This window comes from Fukomys damarensis, unplaced genomic scaffold (assembly GCF_012274545.1).
Source record: "Fukomys damarensis isolate Sample0158 unplaced genomic scaffold, DMR_v1.0_HiC HiC_scaffold_2, whole genome shotgun sequence".
Lineage (NCBI taxonomy): Eukaryota > Metazoa > Chordata > Mammalia > Rodentia > Bathyergidae > Fukomys > Fukomys damarensis.
In genome coordinates this window covers 12,479,364-12,505,451 of record NW_022900914.1, presented here as the reverse complement: position 1 = coordinate 12,505,451, position 26,088 = coordinate 12,479,364, and the positions used below count along the sequence as shown (strand labels likewise).

Sequence of the window (26,088 nt, the reverse complement as noted above, 5' to 3'; positions counted from 1 at the left end):
GTTTGCTTATCCATTCACATTTTTTTTGTTTTGTTTTGTTTTTAAATTGTTTTTTGAGACAGGGTCTCACTTTGTAGTTGAAACTGACCTGGAACTCACTATGTAGCTCAGGCTGGTCTCGAACTCACAGCGATCCTCCTGTCTCAGCCTCCCGAGTGCTGGGATGACAGACATGCGCCACCACGTCCAGCTATCAATTCACTTTTTTAAAAGATTCTTTTTTGTAGTTGTTTTGGGGATCGAACTTGGGTCCTTTGCACTTAGAAGGCAAGTGGCAGAACCACTGAGCTTAATCCCCAGTCTTATCCAATCACTTTTTTTTTTTGTTTTAAGAGATAGGGTCTCACTGTGTAATTGAAACTGACCTGGAACTCACTATGTAGCCCAGGCTTGTCTCAAACTCACAGCAATTCTCCTGCCTCAGCCTCTTGAGTGCTGGGATTACAGGTGTGCGCCACCATGCCCGGCCCTTCCATTCGCTTTTTGAAGGATCATTGCTATGTTAAATTCTACTGTATTTGTTACCTTTTTCTGTTGTGCTTCTTCTATTCTTTTGTTTTTATCTTCTACTTTTTATTCCTTCCCTGGTTTTAATTGTGATTTGTTTTTGATGACGATTTTTTTCTTCTAGCATATTAATCACCTATATGTTTTAAACTATTTTTCAGTCCTTGCCCTAGAGTTTGCAACATATTTTCAGCTGATTTACAGCTTTCAAATAACACTACCTGTACTGCTTCAGGAGTATTGCAAGGCTATTCTAATATAGTGTTGTCTAATTATTTTACTTGTCTCTTACAAGTTTACTATCATTTATTTCACTTATCTACAAATTATAATCACTAAATACATTGTCACTGCTATTATTTTGCACAAGTCATTGTTAGATCAGTTAAGAATAAGGCAAATTAAATGAAATAAATAATACTTATTTTACCTTCATTACTTGCCTAGCATACTTGCCTTCTTTGTGTATGTCTGATTTTCTGACCTTTATGCTCTGTGAAGGACTTGTTTTAGCATTTCTTGGAAGGTAGCTCTAATACCTAAATTGACAAGTTCTCTCAGTTCCTGTTAGAATCAGAAAGGCTTTACTTGTCCTTCAGTTTTGTGTGTGTAAGCGTGTGAGAGAGAGAGAGAGAGAGAGAGAGAGAAAGAGAGAGAGAGAGAGAGGTAGAGGGAGAGAATCTGGAGCTTGGACCCAGGACTTTGCACATGCTAGCTACATCATATTGTGTTTTAAACACTAATGTTGAGTTATATCCCTGATTCTTTTTTATTTTGTGGCAGAGTCTTACTAAGTTGCCCAAGCTGGCCTTGAATTTGGAATCCTCCTACCTTAACCTCCTGAGAAATTAATATTATGAGTGTGTTAGCACCATGTTCAACTCTTCCTTCACTTTTGAAGGATAATTTTATTGGGTAGAGAATTCCATGTTTCTGGATTTTTTTCTTTCATCATTTTTTATCACTTCTTGCTTGCATGATTTCTGAAGAAAAGTCTGATGTGGTTCTTAACCATGATTCTCTAAAAGTAAGATATTTTTTCTTTGAATTTTTGTGTGTGTGTGTGTGTGTGTGTGTGTGTGTGTGTGCATGTGCGCGTGCGCACTTGTTTTGTGGTACATAATAGGGATTAACCCCTGGGCTCTACCAAGTGCTAGGCAAGTGCTCTAACAGTGACTTAAATCTCCAGCCCTCCCCTCCCCCTCCCCCTTCTCCTTCTCCTTCCCCGTTTTTTGGTACTGGGAATTGAACTCGGGTCCTTGTGCATGAGAGGCAGGAAATGGCACCACTGAGCTAAATCCCCAGCCTCCAGCCCTTTATTTTATATTGTTTTGTGATAGGGTCTTGCTAAATTGCCCAGGCTTGCCTCCGACTTGGTGTCCCTCCTTGCCTCATGCCCTTCCAGCTTGTCACCCCCATAGCTGGGGTCATAGGTGTGTACTATTACACTGACAGCTCCTTTGGCTTCTTTTATTTATCTTTGATTTTCAACAATTTGCATATGATATGCTTAGGTGTAGTTTTTAGTATTTATTTTTCTTGGCGTTTCTGAGCTTACTAGATTTGTGATTTGGCATCTGTCAAAATTAAATTTTCAAGTTACTACTTGAAATATTTCTGTTCTTTTCTCTCCTTTTGATAGTACCAGAAGACTTATATTATACCTTATGGTTACCCCATTGTTCTTGGATATTTTGATACATATTTTTTCATTTTCCTCTCTTTCTAGTTTGGAAAATTCCTGTTAATAGTTTTTCAATTTACTAATTCTTTGACCATATCTACTGTACTGATGAGCTCATCAAAGGCATTCTTTATTTATGTTATAGTGCTTCTGATACATATCATTTTTTTCTGTCCTTAAAGTTTCCATCTTTCTGCTTGTATTACTTGTTCTTGAATGTTGTCCACTTTGCCCATTAGAGTACCTAGCTTATTAATAATAGTTATTTTAATTTTCTGATTTGTCAATTCTAAAATCTTTTGTGTATTTGAGTCTGGTTCTGATGTTTTATCTCTACAGACTGTATTTTATCTTTGGCATGACTTGTAACTTTTTGTTGGAAGTTAGACATGTAACAATAATATTCATAATGTAATACGTACAGTTGAAGAATTTAAGGGAAGGTAAGAGGAAAATAATGTAGTTGATATATTTACTTGCTGCTTTTACTTCTTTGTCTGAGAAATGTCTGTTCATTTCGGATGCCCATATCTCTACAGACTGTATTTTATCTTTGGCATGACTTGTAACTTTTTGTTGGAAGTTAGACATGTAACAATAATATTCATAATGTAATACGTACAGTTGAAGAATTTAAGGGAAGGTAAGAGGAAAATAATGTAGTTGATATATTTACTTGCTGCTTTTACTTCTTTGTCTGAGAAATGTCTGTTCATTTCGGATGCCCATTTTTTGATTTGTGTCTTTATATTTGGGGGGGCTGATTGTTTTGAGTTCTTTATATATTCTAGATAATAGTCCTTTGTCTGAGAATCAGCTGGTAAAAGTTTTTTCCCACATTGTAGGTGGTCTCTTAGTTCTGTTGATGGTTTCTTTTGCAGTACAGAAGCTTTTTAATAAGATGAGATCTCAGTTGTTGATTCTTTCTGCTAGTTCCCGTGCTACTGAGGATTTGTTTATAAAATATTTTCCTATGCCATTGCCTTCAAGAATTTTGCCTAACTTATCTTCCAGCAAGTTTAGTGTTTCTGTTTTAATATTTAGATCTTTAATCCACTTGGATTTTAACATCACTGGTCATTCAAGAGATGCAGATTAAAACAACACTGAGATTCCACCTCACCCCAGAAAGAATGGCTGCTATCAATAAATCACACAGGGCCGGGGATTTAGCTCAGTGGTTCGGCGGCCTGCGTTGCAAGTGCAAGGACCGGAATTCAATCCCCGGTACCCCCCCCCCCAAAAAAAAATCACACATTAAAAATGTTGGTGGGGTTGTGGGGAGAAAGGAACCCTTTTCCATTGTTGGTAGGAGTGCAGACTGGTGCAACCACAATGGAAATCAATATGGAGATACCTCACAGAGCTGGGACTAGAGGTTCCATTTGACCAGCCATCCCTCTGTTGGGTATCTTTCCAAAAGAATTCAAAGAATCATACCACAGTGATATATGTGCACCTATGTTTATAGTGGCACAGTTTGTAATATCTAAAACTTGGAAACAGCCCATTTGCCCATCAGTTGGAAACTGGATAAAGAAGATGTGGTTTTTCTATAAAATGGAATACTACTCAGCCATAAAGAATGAGAAATTAGATTCATTCATAGGAAAATGGATACATATTGTGGATATATTCCTAAGTGAAATAAATAAGTCACACATGTGTAATACTGAATAGTTTCTCTGGTGTGAAAAACTATAATAGTACGCAAGATCCTAATGAGATAAATAACAATGTGAAATAGGAAGAAAAGGGTTAAAGGTGTAGGGAAAGTGGGAAGGATAGGGGAAAGGTAATAAGGGAAAAGAAAATAATATGAGAAAATGAAAAAATGGAAATAAAGTGTTTGTGAATGGGGAGGGCAAAGACAAGGGGAAAAAATGAGAACCAAGACCTGTCATGTATTTTTTTTTCGTTGGTTTGTTTTTTTTGGTGGGGGGGGATCAGGGATTGAACTCGGGTCCTTGCGCTTGCAAGGCAGGCCACCCAAGACCTGTCATGTAAAGGTACAAGATCCCAATAATGAATGTAACTGTACTGAATACCTAAAATGTACCAATAAACTCAATAATAATAATAAAAAGAGAATGTAGTTGAGATAGGGAAGCACAAGGTTTCAAAGGGGAGATGGTGTTTGTCTGGTTTTTGAAGCAAGTACATTTTTCACAGAGTGGGACATAAGGAGAGAGTAATATAAACATGAATTATAGCAATAGGAAAAACCAGGGCTTATTTTAAGAGGAGAAAACTGTTTGGTATAGCTTGTGGGAATTGCAAAAGCTTGGTTGATATTCAAAGTCTCTGAATGTTTTGTTTGGTCTGTGTAGTTAATTTTTTTTTATATATGTTTATGGTTGGATATTGCTCCTACTACTTTTTGTTACTTTATACCTTAACCACTTTTTCACACATGTAATAATGCCAACTTGGGACTGGAGGCATTTGAATAGGCAACAAAGAATAAGAAAAGTGGATTAGAAAGTTGGAAAATAGATTGTAATTAGATTATAGAAGGTATTGAATACCATTTTAAGATACCTGTATTTATTCTGTTGTGGGATAGAATTAATAAAAGTTCTTCAGTGAAGGTATGAAATAATTACAATTGAAATTACTCTTTGATGGCATGGTGACAGTGTCAGAGATGGATTAGAGATAAAAGAGATTGCCAATAATAATTCAGTGACAAAGTCTTGGGAACTTTCAACTATAGGAGTGGCGGATTAGAGAGCAATGTGACTACACAAGAGAGACAGATTAGAATCAGCAGGATTCTATATAGAATAATATGAATGTAGAAACAAATACGTTTCTGTGTTGGATAGTAAGATGAAGTGAAGTGAATGCAAGGATTAAAAGTCTCATAGTATAGCCATTATCAGAGATGATAAAAGCCAGAAATAGATATAAGCTTTAAAAACAGGGAATTGGAAATACTGATTTGTTTGTAACAAAAAACGAGGATTTGGGCCGGGGATTTAGCTCAGTGGTGCTGCCACCTGACTCACAAGTGCAAGGTCCTGAGTTCAATCCCTGGTACAAAACAAAACAAAACAAACCAAACCAAATCAAACCAAAAACCCCCCCAAAACAGCAGCAACACAAAAACTCTAAAACTGTTTTATGATTCTTCCAAGAACCTTGGTCAGCTTGATAGAATGTTTACTTTATAATAGCTTCAGATAGTTGAGTTTCTAAAATAATATGTGTAGTATTTCTCTCTTGTAACTGAAGTATACTCTTCTGTTAAATCTTTTTTGCCAATATTCTTACTTGGATTAAAATTTAGAATGGTAATAATCTGTAAGATTAATTTTGAGAATCTTAATTAGATTCACTTTACTGATAAACAGTAAAAATTTATATTGACTTAAATATTAATGTTATTTAATTCATTGATAGCTAGCTTAATAGTCTCCTTCTCCCTTGTGCTTGTTTTTTTGTTTTTGTTTTTTCCCAGTACCAGGGATCGAACCTAGAAGGCAAGTACAGTCACTGAACTAAATCCGTGGCCCCAGAGCATTCTGTTTTTGTTTTATTAGACAGATTCTAATTTTGTACTTTATGCTGGTCTTGAACTGTGTAACCCAGGCTGGACTTGAAGTCTAGCCACCATACTCTTGGCTTAGAGTATTCTATATAAACTCTTTATGCATGCCCTTTTGGTTAAAGGCTAATTTTTTTTTTTTTTTTTTTTGAGATAGGGTCTCACTATGTAGTTGAGACTGACCTGGAAATCACTATGTAGCCCAGGCTGGTCTCGAACTCATAGCAATCCTCCTGCCTCAGCCTCCCAAGTGCTGGGGTGCTGGTTAAAGGTTAATTTTATTGGGAAGAAAAAATGAGAGAAATTCTTCTTTGTATGGAACCCTAAAACTCTACAGTTATGATTCTCTGGTTTTGTTTTGTTTTGGAGACTGAGGCTCACTATGTAGTTTAGGCTGGCCTTGATCTGCCACAAGCCTCCCATCTCAGCCTCTTGAGTGCTGGGATAATAGTCATCTACTGCCATGCCTGGTGTATAGTTTCCCTATATGTTTTTTGGTACTGGGGCGCGAACTCATGACCTTGAGCTTTTCAGGCAAGCGCAGAACCACTGAGCTAAATCCCTGGCCCTACAGTTATGATTCTTTATATCACTTTGCTTTTAGCACCTGTTTTAGAGGTTCCACAACCACCCTCACATTTTGTAACTCTCCATAAGGACTCACAGGTCACTGAAATTGTGGTCTCATGGCTATGATTTGTTAGAAAGGTCAGATGCACAGCAGGACCAGCAAGGGAAAAAGAGATCAGACAGAATGTGAAGGAATTCAGTTTCAGCTTTCTAATGTTCTGTCCCCCACAGAGGTGGGTTGCACAGAAAGGAAGCAGAGTTCTTCCAGGGAATCTGTGCTCACATGCAGAAGCGAAAGGTGTTACTGGGAGCAGTCACGTAGCACTTCGCAGGTAGCTAGCCCCAGGTATCATAACTCCAGATTCTCAGAAGGAGTATGTTTGCCGTGAAATGCTCATATTGTTTTTAAACAGTTTTGGCAAGCTGGCATAACAGAATTAAGTTGCTCATATGGGCGAAACAGCTTTACCAAATAAATACCCTAAAAGCAATGTTCCCAGATGCTATCCGAGTGCCAGTTTATAGACAGCGCCTTCTCACGATTATAGCATCAGACCTACAATGTTAACTCTGCTGTAAAACTCCCATTCATCCTCTCCATTCCTAGGGTCCCACAGTACCATTCCCAATCTCTAGGTTTTTTTACTCTCTTTGGTATCATCTTTATCCTTATTGTAGTTTAGATTTGTATTAGATCTTTTTTGTTTGTTTGTTGTTTTTTTGAGACAGGGTCTCCCTTTGTAGCTCAGGCTGGCCCTAAACTCACTATGTAGCCCAGGCTGGCCTTGAACTCATGGTGATCCTCTTGCCTCAGGAGTGCTGGGATTATAGATGTGTGCCACCATGCTCAGCTCTGTATTAGGTCTTATGATTTTACTTTACTCTTTGGTTATGGCCTCAGCAAAGGTCCTAAATATTTGAAGTGGTGAGAGCAAAGTAAGATCTGCTCTTCTGTAGTCTTTAAGAAAGTTGAATAGCTTCTCTTCAGTACTGAGAGGTTGTCTGAGATTGACTGCATCTGCCCAGTTTAATGATAGTCACAAGAGTAGTGCCATTTTAAAATATGTTCTATGACTTTTACTTTTTTATTGAGTTTATTGGTATTTTTTAAGTGTACAGTATAGTTACACTCATCATTGGGATCTTGTACCTTTACATGACAGATCTTGGTTCTCATTTTTTCCCCATACCCCCTGCCTTCCCTTTTCCCCCTTAACCCTCCCCTATTTACAAAGTCTTTGTTTCCATTTGTTTTATGATTTTTATATTCATGGTTATTTGTGTATTTCTGCATAGGTTTTACCATTAATTTTTTCTTTTTTTGGATACAGCATCTCACTATGTAGTCCAGGTTGGCGTTGAACTCATGTTGCCCAGGATAGCCTCCAACTCAGTGATCCTCCTGCCTCAGCCTTCTGAGTGCTTGAATTACACTGACGAGTTAAAACTTATTTGTTAAATATTATTTGTTGTCATTTATTGAGAATTTGGAGAAAATTTAGTATTTATGTGTTTCTAAACTTCTCTTTTTCTATATGGTATCTCATTGAGTGTTCCCTATACATCAGTGAGAGAAATGTTTCAGAGTTATAACATGAAAGAACTTGAATATTAGGCAAAAAGTCTTTGTTGGTGGTAGTGGAAAAGTTTTAAGTTTTTGTGACTATGAAGGTTGCCACAATGGGTATTAAAGACATTTCAGAAGATGAGGATCTACTTTTATCAAATATTTTGTGTATTTACATATGTATGTTTTGTTCCCCTCATGTTTCTTTTTTTTGGTACAACAGATCGAATTTGGGTCCTTGCGCTTGTGAGGCAGGCAGCGGAACCATTGAGCTAAATCCCCAGCCCCTGTCCACCTCACCTACCAAATTTTGTTTTTTTTAATTCTCTACCAACGTTTTTAACTAAAATGGGAGAAGAAAATAAGTCTTGGCAATGTTACCTGGCAGCAACCTTGGCATCTTAGGGATGATAATAATTTCCCTCCTGCCTGGCTCACTATAGCTAGTTGTCTTTGTTATGATTTAATTCTCTCAATCTTGACAAGCTCAGGGCTACTTCTAGATTCTTTGGGAAGTCAGAAGAATTCTCGTATTCATCAATGTTGTTCAGTATAGAGATATTCACATTAAATGGTAGAGGAAGACTAAGCATATAATATTTCATCTCATCTAAAATACCATTTATTTTTCTCATTTTAAATTGAGCATTAAGGAAATGAAATTCAGTATTGTTACTTTGCCAATAATTCTATCTAGAGGCCTGTTGCCATTTTCCCAAGAAACGGAGGATTATAATTCTTTTCTAACAGATTGAATTGGTGTAGTATATTCTTGCTTATCAAAAATACTATTGTAGCTTTGGGATTTTGAATTGATAAGTATTCATGACGTGTGGGAAAGCGTGACACACTGTACAAATTCAGTCACACAAAATGTCATGTTGTGTATGTACACATGGGACCTAGAAGGACACATCTAAGTTGCTTATGACTCTGGATGACTTTAATCTTTGCTTCTTGTGTTTTGTTTTCTGTAATGCACGTATTAACTTTTAAAAAGTAAAGCTTATATTTAAAACTAAAAAACCCCCATTAATTTTAAGGTTTCAATTGTTTTTTATGCCCCTAATTAAAAGCAACTGTCAGCTAAATTATGTTTTATCAATTGGAATACATTTTCAGCATATTTTTACACTAGAATTAGAAGCTTTTCTTACTCTATACTGGTAAAAGCATTGGTGATACAGTGTTTTTGTTTTTAAAAAGTGCTCCATTATTGTTCTGAGATTTCAACTCTTTAGTCAATAACATATTTTGGATATACACATTTTCTGCATCATGGTTTAAGCTGTAGGATAGAAAAAGAAGAGATAAAACGTTCCTCTTCATTACTGAAATGCTCACAAGAGCCCCTGTGTGGTAAGTGTTACTGATTTTACTAACACATGACAAAATTGAGCCTTAGGATAATAATCCGATACAGTTGGCATAGTCTGTAAGTGGCAAAGATGAATTTTTCTTCACCCTTTCTCTTTCTTAATAGTGTTATTGAGGTATGATTTACATGCTGTAAAATTCACTAGTGTAAGTGTCTTACTTTCTCACCCACTGTGACACAATACTCAACACCCACAAATTAAAGGAAGACAGGTTTATTTTGGCTCACATTTTGTCAGTTCATGATTGGCTGTCTCCAAGACAGGGTAACATGGTGGAGGGACATGGTAGAAAATAGCTTAGGGCATAGCATGCAGGCAGCAGAGAGAGACTAGGAGAGGAGGGAAGGAGTTAGACCCTTCTAGGCCGCATCCCCAGTGATCCACCTTCTCCAACCAGGCTTCTCCCAACGTCTGTACACCATCTGTATACTCCAGAGGATCTTGTCCCTGTGATCCAAAAACTTTCCAGAAGAACCACCTGTGAGTGCCTGAGGCCTTGGGCGAGAGCATCCAAATATAAACCATAACAGTAACTGTTCAACTCTGAGTTTTAAAGTAAATTTGTAGAGTTGGGTGCTGTTTCCAGTCTAGTTTTAGAACATTTTAATTACCCCAGAAAGAAAATTGGTATCGGGCTGGGGATTTAGCTCGGTGGTTTTGCTGCCTGCCTTGCAAGCACAAGGGCCGAAGTTTCATCCCTGGTACCAAAAAAAAAAAAAAAAAAAAAAAAAAAAAAAAAAAAAACTGCATAATGGTTCTGTTTTATCTGTATCCCAGCTGATAGCTATTTCAGTCAGTGTTTTTGACTCTAAACATTCTCATAACTGTGTAGTGTAATTCTTTGGCCTTGTGTGATACATCTTTTTGTTTTCCTATTAAAGCAAAAATTTTTAATTTGGATGAATTCATTTTTTTAAAATATGTGAGTTCTGCTTTTGGTCTCATGTTTAGAATTTTTACTTTTCCACTTCTAAAATCTCCACTTAAAAGTCTGCATTTTTAAAATTAGTAGTCCAGATTTATTTCTTTAAGCATAACTTCTTCAGTTCTTTGAATATATTTGAATATTTAGAAGTTTCTGTCTGCTAGATCCAAGCTCATGTTTTATTCAGATAGAACTTCTGGTGGCTACTTCTTTTTCCCTCTCACTATTGGTCACAGTTTGCTATTTGTTTGGCTTATGAGTTTTGTTGTTGTTGTTGAACTGAACATTTTAGACAGTATACTGTATATCATAGTATCTCTGCATTCTGAATTTATTCATTTTTTCCCCAGCAGAGGCTTGCTATGTAGTCAAGGCTGGCCTTAGATGGCCATTCTGCTGCCTCAGTCTCCTGACTGTTGGGATCCTCCTCAGCTTCTTAGAAATTTGTGTTTTTGTTTTACCCTTCTTTTTTGGGTTTGTACCTATGATTGCAGAATTGAATGCTTAGTGAATGATTGGTTGTAGGTTTTATACACTGAGCCCAGTAGATGTATACCTTCTGTTGTGGATTTTATGTGCTTTGAGAATCACATTCAAAGTTCTCCACATTTTTGTTTGCCTCTTTTCCTTTCTGTTGGGCTGTTATGTCTCCTTATGTGTGCATGTAGGTGGTGTTTTGCTTTTGTTTTTGTTTTGCAGTGCTGGTGAATGCTCCGCAGGTGCTGTACCCCTCACTGATCTATACCCTGATTCCTGCAGGCAGATTTTCCTATCAACCCAGGGATGCTGTTCTCTCTCAGGGATTCCCTCCCCATTTTTTCAGTGTTCTAATTAGCTGGCATTTTATAATTCTCTTGGGGCCTTTGGAATCTTACTTGTACATATGTGCAGCCTTCTCATGAGCCAGAGTTGTGTGGATGGCACAGGCTGTTTTCTCAGGATTTGTAGAGAAATTATTAAGTCTTTCTATGGCTGTTCTCTTTTTCCAGCATCTCCTTATTCATTTTCTACCTGGTCCTCTGATTTGTGTCTTGCTCCAGTGGCTTCAGGCTTAAAGAATTGCATATTTTTCTTTTCTTTTATTTAATTTGCTGTGAGTTTCCTTGTCTGTGCTCCAAGTCAAAGCCATCCCCTGTTGATAATGAAGCTGCTGGTTTTCAGTCACTTTGATGGAACTTCCACATTCGTGGAGCTAGGGTAGGTGATGAAGCCTGGTAAGATGCAGGCCTTCCACCATTCTTAGCAAGAAGTTCTGTTGATTAACATGATAAACGTGTTTTCTCCCTTTGATTGAGATAAAAGCACAAAAATGGCTGTTTTTGATGGTCTTATCCATCTTTATATTTGTTTTCTCAAGGTAAATTTTGTATTTCCCTGGGAAGTCCAACTTCAGAACTTGGATTTTATTTATTTATTTTTTGGTACCAGGGATAGAAGTCAGGACCTTGTGCTTGTAAGGCAGGCGCAGTGCCACTGAGCTAAATATCCCTGGCCCTGAACTTGGATTTTAAAACGCAGGAGTTTTAGATTTTGGTTTCAAATGTTCTCTCTCACTCTCTCTGTCTGTCTCTGTCTCTGTCTCTGTCTGTCTCATTAGTGCTTTGTGGGCATAGAGAATGAATGAATTATATTTTGTTTTTAAAAAGATGACAGAGGGTTGATTTAAACCTTAGGTTTCTATAGAGATAAGACTTTTTTCTGTGAAAGCACATAATGAGATGACTTAGAGGGTTTGGTGGCTCTTGTGGAGAGTGGATTTGCTATTTCTTTAGAGTAAGTTTGCTGTTGAGAAAACACTGTTCTTCTAGTATTTTTCACATAATAGCAATTTTATGAAATAGGTTTTGTAAATGTGATCATTTTACAGATTAGGAAATACTTTCTCAAAGTCAGGTTAGAAGCATATTTTTAGGCTGTGTCTGGTAGGGATGATACTTGAACCCATTTCTTCTGGCTTCTATACTTTACTGTTTTCCTACCATATCATAATTATTGGCAGATTCTTCGATGATCTTAGTATATTTATGTAAGTAGTTCTTGAGGTTAGAATAATTCATGACAATCCTCCTGAATTTTTTACTTCAGCTGAAATTCTTTTCTTTCAATCGATAATGATCCTTAACTAAATGAAGAGTTCCTATTTGTTCTAGGGCAGTTTCTTAGCAAATTAGCAAGAGTCAGAGAATGAGATATCCCATGGCAGCTTCCTCTGCCAGCTTCCTTTTTTTTTCTTACTCCATAGATGCAGATTCTGCCCAAGAAGCCCCTGCATTGCAGAGGGACTGGAGATCTGTATGTTCTGTTTATTTCGCAGTTGACAAGGGTAAGGGGGTCTTTTTATGGGGGAGGTGCTTGGGTGCCCTGAATTTAGCTTTATGTAGCTTAGCCAAACTTTGTTTTGGGATTACTTAAATTTAGTATTAAAAAACTTCTTTTATGAGTTCTGTTTGTCTGATATCAGTTAATTGTCACATCATATTAAGTAGCATTTATTATAATTTTTTTAAAAGTCCTGTTCTGAACAAGTCAGACAAATAAGATTCATGATTCTAAAGTTCTAAATCTAGGATCATTTACAATATGAATACTGTTGAATTTATGTAAGTAAATTTTCACAATAAGAAATTTTAAAGGTTTTGGATAAGCATAGCATATCATCGTCTTTATTAATCTGCTTTTTTCCTTTTCCATAAATCTGTCAATCTATAGGGTATAAAAAAGGGACTTGTGTGGATATATCATAAATATTGTGGATGGGCATGGTCTCTTTCTTGCTGCTAGAAATCAGTATTTCTTGAATTCTTTCTTTACCCTGGATGCCAATGAAATTTGAGTTTTATCTTCAGCCTGGCTTATATCTGATCAGTAGATAAATGTAAAAGTGCAGTTGATGAATTTTATGGGGGCCAAGATTAAGTTTTGTAGATCTTATCTGGCAGGTTATAGAACAAGTGCCAGAAATGGCAGCATTTATAAGAAGATATGATTAAAATAAGCAAGGAAGAGTTTAATGCTCTTTTAAACTCACAAGGATTGGGCTGGTGATTGTAACCTGGTGGGTAGTTGAGAAGACTCAAATTCATGATGGATTTAGGTTTTCATTTTTGAGGGTGTCATTATAACTGTAAATAAATTTGTTTACACAAAGTAACATATATTTCTGTAATTTGAATAGATACTTTCAGTATTCTGTCCTTCTCATATCTTTAAATCATCTTCTTTCAACATTTAATTTCTAAATTTAAAGAATTCAACAGTAATATTTTGTATATTATCATTACCACTGTTAATAAATATTCCACTTTCCAGTGTCAATACATTTGGAAAAGTACTTTTATTCTTAAACATCTTAAATGACCTTTTTTTTTTTTTTTTTTTTCTTTTTCCTGTTTTCTTTAAGCCATAAGGATGAGTTTACCATTATTCCTGTACTGGTTGGAGCTCTGAGTGAGTCAAAAGAACAGGAATTCGGAAAACTCTTCAGTAAATATCTAGCGGATCCTAGTAATCTCTTTGTGGTTTCTTCTGATTTCTGCCATTGGGGTAAGTTCTAGATTTTAACATATCATGGTAGATATTATATATGTGTGTCATTCTAAGCTCTAATTTTCAGTTCTTTATCACTCTCCTTGGAAAGTTTTACTTTTAGCAGCAGTGTTTAACAGTGAATAAAAAAGATTTTTGGCCATTTTAAAAGGGTCAGGTTATAGTAGTGATATGGGCACATTTCCAAAGGCGACTGGTATAATTGGATTCACATTGTGAGGGCATCCTTGCTTTACTTCTGTTAGTGGGAGTTGAGAACTTTGAATCCCATTTTCACCTATGTGCGTATGGTAGATTCTCTGAAGTTTTAGTGGGTTAACAGATATTCTTCTTTAGGATGCACTGTGTGCTGTGCTAGTCTTTTCTAGATTTCCTTTATTTGTCATTAGTCTTTCTTCTGGTGCTTAAGTTGTCTCCACAATAGCCTTCATCTTAAAGCTACCCGCCAAAGATTGTAATATATTGGCTATTATCACTGTGGTCTTCCTTGGCAGTGCTTTATAGTGGTAAAGACTCTTACGTGATTTTTATGATTATTGTGAATTATAAGAGTAAGGCTACTTCACCATGAATAGACCATGAAGGAAGTGAGACATTTGTGGATTCTTCTTTTGGTAAACTTTGTTTTCATGTTCTTTGGGTGCTTTTGCTCTCATCTATCCATTACTGTTCCAGAATATACCTAGATTTCTTTCCTCTTAGGACATCTCTTTGACTCATTTATATACTGGTTTAAGGATGCCAATATCTATTGATTCATCAGATACTTCTTTAATTATAAGGAAATATAAAACACAAGACCATAATTTTTAAGGTAGTATGCTAGAAGCCCAGAGAAAACACACTGTATAAGTTGTAGGGAACTCTGACTTTTTACATGTCTTGTCCTTTGATTGCCAGAATTGATTCAACATATTTATGGCTTGGTTAGTCTTCTCTTGTATTCTTCTCTGAATGGCCTTCTCAAAGTTCAGATCTCAGTTCGAGAACTATCTTTCATGATGGTACAGATTGTGTGTGTGTGTGTGTGTGTGTGTGTGTGTGTGTGTGTGTAGCACACTGTTTCTCAAATAGGGATGATTTTCCTTGTTAAAGGATATTTGAAAATTCATGGAAACATTTTTATCATCTCAGCTGGCATGGGGTTTGAGGGGTGGTGACAGGGCTGGTATCAAATGAGTAGAATCCAGGGAAGCTGCTAAATAAACATTGTATAATGCACAGGATGAAATGTACCCTCTATTCCCTAGTCAGGGAAATACCTAGCCTAAGATGTCAGTTGTGCTAAGTTTGGGAGACCCAGATTTAGGGTGTGCAGGTAAACTCCCTTGTGAAACTCTTACAGAAGCTCTCAGGATTTTAAAATAACTGGTTTCATTGGCTAGTTGACTACTGCATTTGCCAGAAGTGATTTTTTTAAATGGATATAAATATTAGATCTGAGGGCCCAGGTAAAAAATTTCTTTTTGGGAATTTAGAAATGTAGTGATAGTCTTAAAAAAATTATCAAATAGCATTACTGAAAAAGGGCCACTTTTCTTAGTATTGTAAATTTGTGTTGGTAACAAGGCATATTCATGTTTGGGATTTTTTGTTTTTGTTTTTTGTTGTTTTTTGAGACATAGTCTCACTATGTAGTTCAGTCTGGCTTTGAACTCATTGTGTTGCTCTTACTGGTGTCAAAGTTGTTGTGATCCTTCTGTGTCAGCCTCCCAACTTACCAAGTGATAAGATTGCAGGTGTGTACCACCACACTTATCTGGAAATCAAAATTTTTGAAGCAAGTGCCCTGTTACTTTTCATTTAGAAGTCTCTTATGAATGACTTGATTTAGATAATTAGTTTTTTTAATACTGGTTTTCAGAATCTGGGCTCTTTTTCTAAGTGGGCACCATTTACAATTGTAACATAAATCTATATAAAACATGGAAACATTACTTTTACCTCATTAATTAAAGAATTCTAAAACAAACCTTAGTCCACTCTTCTGTGTAACTGTATTTGAGAGAAAAATAATTTTTTTTACATTCTACCTGGATTTTCAGAAATTCATTTAAGCCATTTTATCTGTGATTTCTTGAAATTTTTGATATTTAAATTGTAAAAATAGCGTTTCCAGGTGATAACATCAAGAAAATAACTCAAAATCACCAAAGCTTGATAAACAGTAATTATGAAAATTCTCTAGAAACTAAAGCGTTTGATGTTTAAGTAATAGAACTTTTCCAAGTGTTTAGTTGGAGGCACTATACCTAACAGTACTCATTAATTGTTTTACTTTATATATTTGCAAGCCGCTATGCTAATTTTTTCTCAGATATTTGACTGTGTCTGGGGGTTTGTGAGAGGTGTAACGTAAGATAATATTCCAGAATTGCTAGTGTCCTTGCCTCACTGATACCATATTAAATATTCTTGTAAAGTAAGATAATTTTCTGTTTTGCATGCTTATTGAAGTTAATATGAATCATTGGCTAGCTATGGGTTAAGCTCTTTTAAGAATTAAGTTTCAGGTTTCTCAAATGTATATTATTAGTAGTATTTGTTATCCTAAGGTAGTGTGCTGTATTACTGTCTCAAAAGTGTAGTTGCTTCTCATGAGGAACATACTTAGTGATTTTTTTTCCTGTTTTAAAACCTACTATACAAGTCGATTTTTATCATGTGAAAGCAGGCATAACACTGAATTCTAAATAATTTCACAGGAACAATTCATTTCCTCAAGTATACAGAGATATTGCAAGGTTCATTGAGGTAGGGTTTTAACACATTGCAATTCCAAATAGCTGATTTTTAAAGAATAAAACACTTAATTGATTAACACATTACTCTGACATATACAGTGAAAGTTTGTTTTTGTTGAGCAGTATTATTTTAGGCTAGTTGACGTGACTTTAGTTTTCATTTTTAGCTACTGTCTTTATAGTTGGTCCAGCTTAGCAAAAAAAAAAGAAAAAGGAACGCAAACTTAGTGATGGAGAGACATTTGGGATCTAACGTGTAAACTGGAAATATTTTCTGTGTTCATTTTACTTGGTAGCCAGTGTTCATTGTAAAGATAACTTTTTATGTGTGTTTTACTTTATAGATGTTTGATTTTCAGACCTTATTTAGATTTAATTTATATTTGAAAAGAGACATTGGAGGATAAAAATAGAAAGACTAAAATAATCTGTTTACTTTTTTGAGTTAGACCAAGGCAAGGGAGAGACAGGAACCTGGATTCTGTCATTCTCCCTCCTTTCTTTTTTTTTTTTGGTACCACGGATTGAACTCGGGTCCTTGCGCTTGCAAGGCAGGCCACCGAACCGCTGAGCTAAATCCCTGGCCCTCTCCCTCCTTTCTTTCCTGTTATTTAAGCTCCTCAAAATGAAATCTTGCATTTTGTTTCCTGCCTTTTATCTCATGATCAGTCTTATACATATGAAAATTCATTATTTAGTACCGTAGGATGATATATCTCATTCTAATGGTCCTACCTTATTTCTCCTTCACTGCTAGTAGGAGGAACTGGAGTAAGTACAAGACATTTGCTGTACTTAACCAAGTTCTTTGTTTTGTTTTGTTTTGTTTTGTTTTGTTTTTTGAGACAGGGTCTCACTACCTAGTCCAGGCTGGCCTTGAACTCACTAAATAGCCCAGGCTGGCCTTGAATTCCTGCTGATCCTCCTGCCTCAGCTTCCCAAATGCTAAGGATGACAGGCATTCACTACTGTGCCTAGTACCTTACCAAGTTCTTTATCCTATAGAATATTTTGGAACTATTTAAATTTTTCTAGTTAGTATAATTTTCATTCTTCTTTAGGGGAGGTGGAGTGGTTGTACTGGAAATTGAACTCAGGGCCTTTGTGCTGGGTATATCCTTAGCCCTTTTATATTTTATTTTGAGACAATATGTCAATTAGTTACCTACTCTAGGCTTGAATTTTCTATCTCCTGCCTCAGGTTCCCAGAGTGTTGGTATTACAGGCATGAATTATTATGCCCTGCTTCTATATGTATTGCTTATGTTTATGTTTTCCTTTTCTGAAATACTTATTTCCAAATTTAGATTGAGTTTTTTATTGACATGAACTTCTAATGAGTGTTGAAGTGAAATTGGATCTAAAAATTTATTCTTTAAAACCTGAGTCATTTTGATCCCCAGTACCAAAAAAAAAAAAAAACATAAAAAAACCAAAAAAAAAGAAAACCTGAGTCATGCTTTTATTTGATTTGCCTTTTATGAAGATTTGCATATCAGTTCAAATAAGCTTGGTAAATGTTTGTGATACCCTGTTTTGTTAAAATATATAGTTTGCTGAGATTCTCCACTATTTTTAATTTATTTAGGTTTTTATAATTTGTTTTATAAATATGTGCCACTTACCCTTTAAATATTTACATTTTTCTTATAATATATATTAATGATTGTTAATACTTTTGTTAGTCTTGAGGTGCACATGTGTTGCTATTTTCCAAATATTTAAGTTTATATGAATATAAGTTAGCTAATTCATAAAACATCCAACCCTTTATATTTTTTTTCTCAAATATTTGTACATACTGTTCACAGACAGGTTTTTGATCTTTTGCGGGATTAAAATAGGGCTGATACTTTCACATTATAACTAAGACTTCAGAATAAAAGGGCCATAGCATTTAGTTTTCAAAAATGCTTATGTTTAGCTGGGTGTGGTGATGCATGTCTGTAATCCCAGCACTCGGGAGGCTGATGCAGGAGGATTTCCCCTGAGTTTGAGGTCAGCCTGGGTTACATAACAAAACCCTGTATCCAAAAAAACAAAACAACCTTATTTGATACTACTTAGATACTTCCTTTGTGAAATTTAGCTTTTTTTGTTGTCATTTCATTTATAAATGTTCCCAGTCATTACAGAATTGCCTAATCTCTCTCAAAATACTTGAAAATGGCTTAACAAGTAAACAAAGTGAATAAGTAAATGTACAATACAGTTTACAATACAGTTTTTATTGGATTTAACACCTGAAAGTCTGTCTCATCTTTTGGGGGCTTTGTAAGTAGATCAACTTTCCAACATCGTTATTTCTGCAGTCTGGGGCATAGCTTAATATTGAGGTCTTTCATAATTTTTTACTTTTTGTTTCAAGGTAGTGTTGGTTCTTGTACCATTCATTGTTGTTTGTCCTCATTAGTTGAGTGTTGTGTGTTAAACAGACATCCCTGGAGCTTACTCCACACTCTGTGAATCCACTCATTAATCACCAGTCACCTTTGGAGATGGGAAAATTACTTACCTGTATTTCTTTTTCTCAGAAAGCGTGCTCTGGAATGGATTCACAAATGAGCTACCCTCCTTCCCTCAAAGAGTAAGGTTTCTGCTTTACAGGATTTTTTTCTTGGGTTATTTTTCCTCTCATCTTTTGAATTTGAAAAGAACTGAGGGAAGGCACCTGAAGAAACTACTGACATACTCACTAGGGGAGTTCCAAAGCTTGTGCTGCCCCTAGGGGCAGTGTCAATGGCTCTTAAGGCTAGAAAGCTCATACTTGGAGTTGAAACAGGGGCTCAAAGAATCCATTTTCCCAGTGTACCTTCTGAAAGGATAAGTTTCAGGTAAGTAATTTTCTCTTACTATGTGATATGTTTTGTTCATACTTATAAAAGTACACAAGTCCGGTTCTCCAGGTACAGAGGCAACTGTATTTGCTTACAGTGTAGATTCATAATTTTCCTGAAGGTCAGAAATGTAAAATCTTATAGAATAATATATATTTGCTTATGAGATACATGAAATTATAATTTATTTTAAATGAACAATGATTAAATTTGCATTATAGTCAGTGTATTACATTAGTGCTGGCGTTTTTTTCATTAATAAAATAATGAGAAACTTAATTTTTAAAAAATAATATGAAACAAATACCTTTTGAAGTCAATTTCTAAGCAGTGATTGCAGGGGCCTGTCCACATGTGTGTGCACTTATATAATCACATATATGTGTACATCACATACATACAGGCTAAGCTGATGTCACCTATTTATGTACTTAAAATTAGATTCTTTATATATATATATATATATATATATATATACACACACACAGATATATCTATATCTGTATATATATATTCAGAATATGTTAAGTATCTGTATAACTTAAAAATTTTGAGACAGTAATGAGGTATTATAAGTAAAATATTTGTAGTATGGCTTTGACTTCTTAGTTGGTATATTCTTTAAAGCTGTTCAACTATTTATGCTGTTTTTCAGCTATTAAATGTGAAGTGACTATAAAAAGTAAAAAGAATAACAAAATAATAAATATTTGCTCTAATTGATTTCCTCTGTATTTTGTCATTCTCATTAAATCATGTTGAATCAGTATTTTCAGATATTTCAAGCATTCCGTGTATATTTCCTTCAAAAGTAATGTTTAAATGAAAGTTACATTGAAAATTGCCCATATAAACAGTAGCACTTTAAAATACTGTTAAACTGTTCACTTCCTATGCTGTCAGTGTTGCCATTTGACACAACAGCTCTGAACTAAGAAAAGGAGAACATATTTTGAGTAGCAAATGGCTGTCACAAAGTATATGCATCTTTCTTTGTATCTGGAAATAGCAGTTTTCAGTTAGGACAGTTATGTTCCAGTCATAAGCCTTATTGACAGTAGCTAAATCTAATAGCTATTTCCAGAAGCTAGGAAAAAGAGAATGTATTAGTATAAACCTGTTATGAAATATATTTCTCACCCTTGGGTTCCTCCAAGAATGTGGTTCTTTCTGTGTTCTTTCTTAAGACAATCATTTAATTTGTTTCATAAAAGACATTGGGCATTTTATAAAAAAAAAACTTTGAAACAGAAGTAAAAGTTTAGCACCATTGACACCATTGTGTCAGTAAGTTATTGTTACTGAACTTTAGATTTAGCTTTGAGCGGCTTTCTGACAAGCACCTGGTAGGCAGGAAGAATGGGATCAGTTTTATAGTTCTTAATATCAGGTGATTCCTACTAGTATATATAGTACACACATTCTTCAAAGAAAAACAAGCTATACCTAACTTTAAAATATGAAAGAAATATCTGATGGATTATTTAATATAGCAGCGTTTGAGTGACAAATGATCAGTTATTTTTAAGAATTCTTTTATTGGAGATTGTAGTAGATCTCATAACTATGACAACATTCAGTAATCTTTATTGGTACATTAGAAAACAGATACTGTTTCACAGGCTGTTGCTCCATTGTAGGATATCATCATTTAAAAGAAATGCTGATTTTAATAATGGCTTTTGGGAAATTAATAACTGCTACGTTGAGTAATAGTATATATTAATGTATATGAAAATGGCAGTGTGAAAATTAAGGAAATATGTTTTAGTAAGGTAATTCATCAACCAGTGAATGAAATGTTACATTCTATGATTGTTTCTTTAGAAAAGACATCAAAGAGGTTTTTATAATTTTCACTACACATTGTGACTTTTTAGTAAGATGAACAGAAAACTTAAAAATTTCAATTATCTAGTCAAAGAGACTCAGTTTTTCATAAGTGAGGATGATGTTTGGATATACTAATAGTGCTTTAAGCATGAACCATAGGATCGCGTGTGTGCACATTTGATACATGTACTACCATTACAAAATAATTTTGGTGAATCTTTAAAGAGAAGAAATGAAAGGAATCGCTGAAAGGTAGATTTAGGTGTATCTGAAACACATCATAGTCAATTAAACTGTTGTATTATTAGCTTGATTGTCATGGAAATATAGTAGGAAACAATTTATTTTCTGAACCTTTGTTTTCTGTCTCTTTTTAAAGTTTCTTCCATTTTACCCTCTCTGTTCTTTTGAGAACAGCTAAACATTGAATGTTCTGTGCTTGTATTCTTAACATTTTATGTCAGGGTAGGACTATTTATTATATTCATCCTTTTATGTATCTTGTTTAAGGCACTTGTATTGATCCTTTGCATATAGTACAAAATCGAGATACTTCTTTTTTTCATTGAGGCCATAAACTTACACAAGCTGCAGGTATTGCTGACCTACATGTTTTTTTCTGTAGTAGAGATCAGATCTTTGAATTTGCACAGTAGGAACTAAATCATTGATTTGTTACACTGAGATAGTTTTCTTAAACTACATTTTCTTAAATTATATTTTTTGGGTTTATTTTCCGTGATAGACTGATACAATGTTTAACAATGCTTCTAACTTTTAAGCTGTTTGTTTCCTTAATCTTGTATTACTGGTGACTTTAAGGTTCCTACAATTTGAAAAAGTTTTTAACATTGTAAATCATCGATGATAATAGTATTCTTCATTATTTTCCCAAATACGCCTTTTATTTTTATATATGAGGGCTTTTGGGAATGATTCTCTTTGAGGCTTAAGCTGTGCTTTGCCTTTCATGAGAACTGAAATTATTTGGTAAGCGCCTGCTTTCTTTTTAGCTTCTAATTTTTCCCTATTTTATTTTGTACATGATATTTGTTTCAAGGTCAAAGGTTCCGTTACAGTTACTATGATGAATCCCAGGGGGAGATTTATAGATCCATTGAACATCTAGATAAAATGGTAAGTCTTTCAGGTGTGGGGTTTTAATGCTGTAAGACTTTTTTAAAATTTCAGATTAGTGATTCAAGATTTTATATGTTAAAATATACATAGACAAACAGTTCTTGCCCTCTTTAATTAAAAGTGCAAAATGCATCGTGTCCTCACATGAATATTGGCTATAAGAATAATCCCTGTTTTAGTAGATATTTCCTTCTTCATAGTTTTATTTGATTAACGAGAATACCGAAAAGTAATAAGATACAGATTTAAATTTCTTTTGGAGAGGTGTCTTAGCTTTAAGGACAGTAGGATACTAATGCCAATATTTGTTGTTAATCTGTAATAACCATAGCATATGATGGGATATGTAGACCGTAATTTGTTTGATGGCTGCTCAAAATAACTTGTTTGACTCTTTCTGAACTGTTTTGTTGTTTCTTACAATTCGTTAAATAACTTAGTGTATTTTTAGGTTTGGTTTGGTAGTAGGCCAAATATTTTTTTGAATGATCTTGAAGATTTTATGAACTAGTGGTAGAAAATAATATGGAGACATGAAGTGTAAATATTTAAACATCTGATTGAAAGCCTTTATTTTTTCAGTTATCACTTTTTTCCTTCTGGAAATATAGCTTTAGGATGATAAAATGTAGGAATTCCAGTATACATAAAATTTAGTGACTTAAGTCTTGTTTGCCACACTAAAGGAATTTATACAAATACTTTATAAAATTCCAAGTGTGTTTAGAAGTATATTTTAATTTTTTCCTCATAAAATTTAAATATAATAAATTAGAATCATTGGTGTATTTCTATAAAATCTACAAGTCATTTATATCAAATTGTATTTTTGTTTTGATTCTCATTTTTCATTGATTCTAAGCATGTTCAGATTTGAGCTTTATGCTTCAGTGGCCTGTAATTAAAAAACTAAAGCAATATTTATAAATGCAAACAGTTTTTCTCTCTTCTCTTGTCCTTTGCTTTTTCTACAAATTCTTTCTGTATAATTTTATTTTTTAACCACTTTACCTAAATGGGATTTTAATTTGTTACTTTAAGTATGGAATTTAAAAAAATAGTTGTGTTTTTGTCTAACCTAGGAGAACAGTAGTCCCTGAACCTTCTTTTACTTTTTCCTTAAAGTACTGTGGTTATTGTTAATTGTTTTAAATGCACAAATAATTTTGGAATCAACTCATAAACAGGACATTAAGTATAGTAGGACTCGGCCTATAATCCTAACATTTGGGAGGCTGAGGCAGGATTGCCAAGAGTTCAAGTGTAGCCCAGAGTGGATAGTGAAACCATCTTGCCCACAGCCCAAATATAGTAGGACTTCAATAATTTGCTATTACAGATCATTTTAGTTTTCTCGTTCTCAGCTTCTCATCTGTAAGAACAGATACTTAGGCTAAATAATCTCTGAATAATTTGTATAGTCCATCAGCCTATAAATCTGTAGTCTGTTCAAATCAACTTTATGCATATATTTTAGTACAAGATTATTTAGTCTAATGTAGCTAGCTAAAATATTTCAGTAAAGAATTTAAATCTGAACTTTCAGAAAGAATAAATATTATGTTTTATTGAAAATAAATGAATGCAGCCGGGCGTGGAGGTGCACACCTGTAATCCCAGCACTCGGAAGGCCAAGGCAGGAGGATCGCTGTGAGTTCGAGACCAGCCTGGGCTACATAGTGAGTTCCAGGTCAGTCTCAACTACATAGTGAGACCCTGTCTCAAAAAAACCAAAAAGAAAATAAATGAATGCAGATTTTGCTGTCTAGAACATTTTATTATATTTAAATTTATCTTGTTTGTTTATTTATTTATTTTTGGTATTGGGACTTGAACTCAGGGACTTGCTTGCCAGTCAGATGCTGCACAGCTAAGCTACATTCGTAGCCCTTCAGTGTTACATTAAATGTTACCTAATCTGTAGGAGACCAGCTTGACATTCTTGGCCCTTCATTGTTACTTTAAATCCAGTTGTTGCCTAATACGTTGGAGACCAGCTTAAAACCATGCTAAGCAAGCTATAAAATATTGAATTGGCTTACAAATTGGCTATTGATTAAAATTATGAGTCTGTCCTAGGCCTGTTTGACTTGCTAGAAGAGCCTTTGGCTGCCATCTGGAAAAAGAATTCCCTGTGCCAACTGTCACAGTTGAGATTTCAATAATTGGTGAGATGGGTGGTCTCTGATAGCCAAATAGCACTGCAGCTGGGGATTTATGACTCTTGCGCAGCCATTCTCCCACATCAGATGTTAGCTAAAGATAACACAGGTGTCTCATTAATTATGACTTGTTCTTTGCAGGAATGCATCATTCTCCCTTTTGATAAGCCTGGCTCTCATCAGTGACTTGCTGTTTCCTACATCTGCCTTTACGTCCTGTGCTATATTATAGCATATATTATATTATATGATCAATAAATACTGACAGTTCTAGAGCTCATGGTCTTAGCCAAGAAGAGCTTAGATCAGGTCCCAGTCCTTCATTTATGCAAACCTTTGTCTCTTTTATTATTATTCTTTCATTCTCCATTGCACCCTCAGTGAGGTGGTTGGGGCAGCGCCCGATACCTTTTGAGTTTTGTTTGGATTTTACTGTATTTGTTGGCCTCATTGCAGTTCATTAACTTGCTTTTGACTTCTTGTTCTAGTCTTGTTATTCTGAGGCTTAGTTTTCAGTTGCATTAAACAACTTTTCTATCATTTCTTTTTTTGGGACTGGGATCGAACTTGGTAACTTGCGCTTGTGAGATAGGTGGCAACACCACTGAGCTAAAATCTCCAGCCATCTATCATTTATTTTCTTCATAAAGTAAATGCTTAATGATTGTCTACTAAATGTCTAGTACTATCTGAATTGTTGAAGGTAATAAAAAGAGAAAACATGACTTCTTAATGGAACTTCAGTTCACTGGTGTGAAAGATTTAGAAGCCCTTATAATATAGAAATATGAGAACTCATTGGGAGGTAGAATGCAGAACATTTTCAGTAATTGATTAGCTAGTTTATACTGAGGAATGGAAGTAATCTGAATGCTTTTTGGGTTCCATGCTTACCTACAAGCTGCTATTCACTCAAATTGAATGTGAGGGTACAGGTCTAAGGAGAAAGAGGAGTTCTGTTTATTTGTTTGTTTGTTTATGGTTTTTTGAGACAGGGTCTCACTTTGTAGTTGAGACTGACCTGGAACTCACTATGTAGCCCAGGCTGGTCTCCAATTCACAGCAATCCTCCTGCCTCAGCCTCCTGAGTGCTGGGATTACAGATGTGTGCCACCATGTCTGGCAGGAGTGCAATTTTAGACATGGTTTTTGTCTAGAACTTGCTGGTCACATACATTTATTGAGCACTTGAAGTGTGACTTGAGATGTGCTATAAGTGTTAGAAAAAGTGGAAAGAAAGGATTTTAATGCCATTGTTAAAAATAGTAATGTGAATATCCAGAGAGAGAACAGAGTAGGGAAAAAAAGGGGAGTTAGGTCACAGGAGCATAACTGGCATCAAGTGGGTGGAGAGATTAAAGAAGCACCAGTGAAAAAAATACTGCTTAAGGAAAGTAAAGAAGAAGCAATAACACAGAAAAGGGAGCGATCTTAACAAAGTTGAAGATTGTCAAATTCTGTGATGAATTAAGAACCTTTGTAGAACAGTTTTAGAAGAATAATTTATAATTACAATGAAGAGGTGAAGACCAAATGCCAAAAATTTTTTTCTACTATTTTGATTGAAAGAGAAGAGCAATATTTGAGTGTTTATACTGGTTTGGTGGATGAGAAGTAGGTTTTTTTTTTTTTTTTTTTTTTTTT

The 26,088-nt window shown here is 35.0% G+C and overlaps 1 protein-coding gene across 2 annotated transcripts in view; it reads left to right on the top strand.

Moving 5' to 3' along the window:
- The window catches only part of Memo1 (mediator of cell motility 1), a 121,138-nt gene that overhangs the window by 81,557 nt on the left and 13,493 nt on the right, over positions 1-26,088 (top strand). The window contains exons 6-7 of one of the 2 annotated variants that reach the window (XM_033763487.1): positions 13,583-13,725; positions 22,203-22,279. In XM_033763487.1, the coding sequence (XP_033619378.1) occupies positions 13,583-13,725; positions 22,203-22,279 (220 nt within the window). The remainder of the gene's footprint in view (positions 1-13,582; positions 13,726-22,202; positions 22,280-26,088) is intronic. The other variant, XM_033763490.1, reaches the window with a different exon arrangement.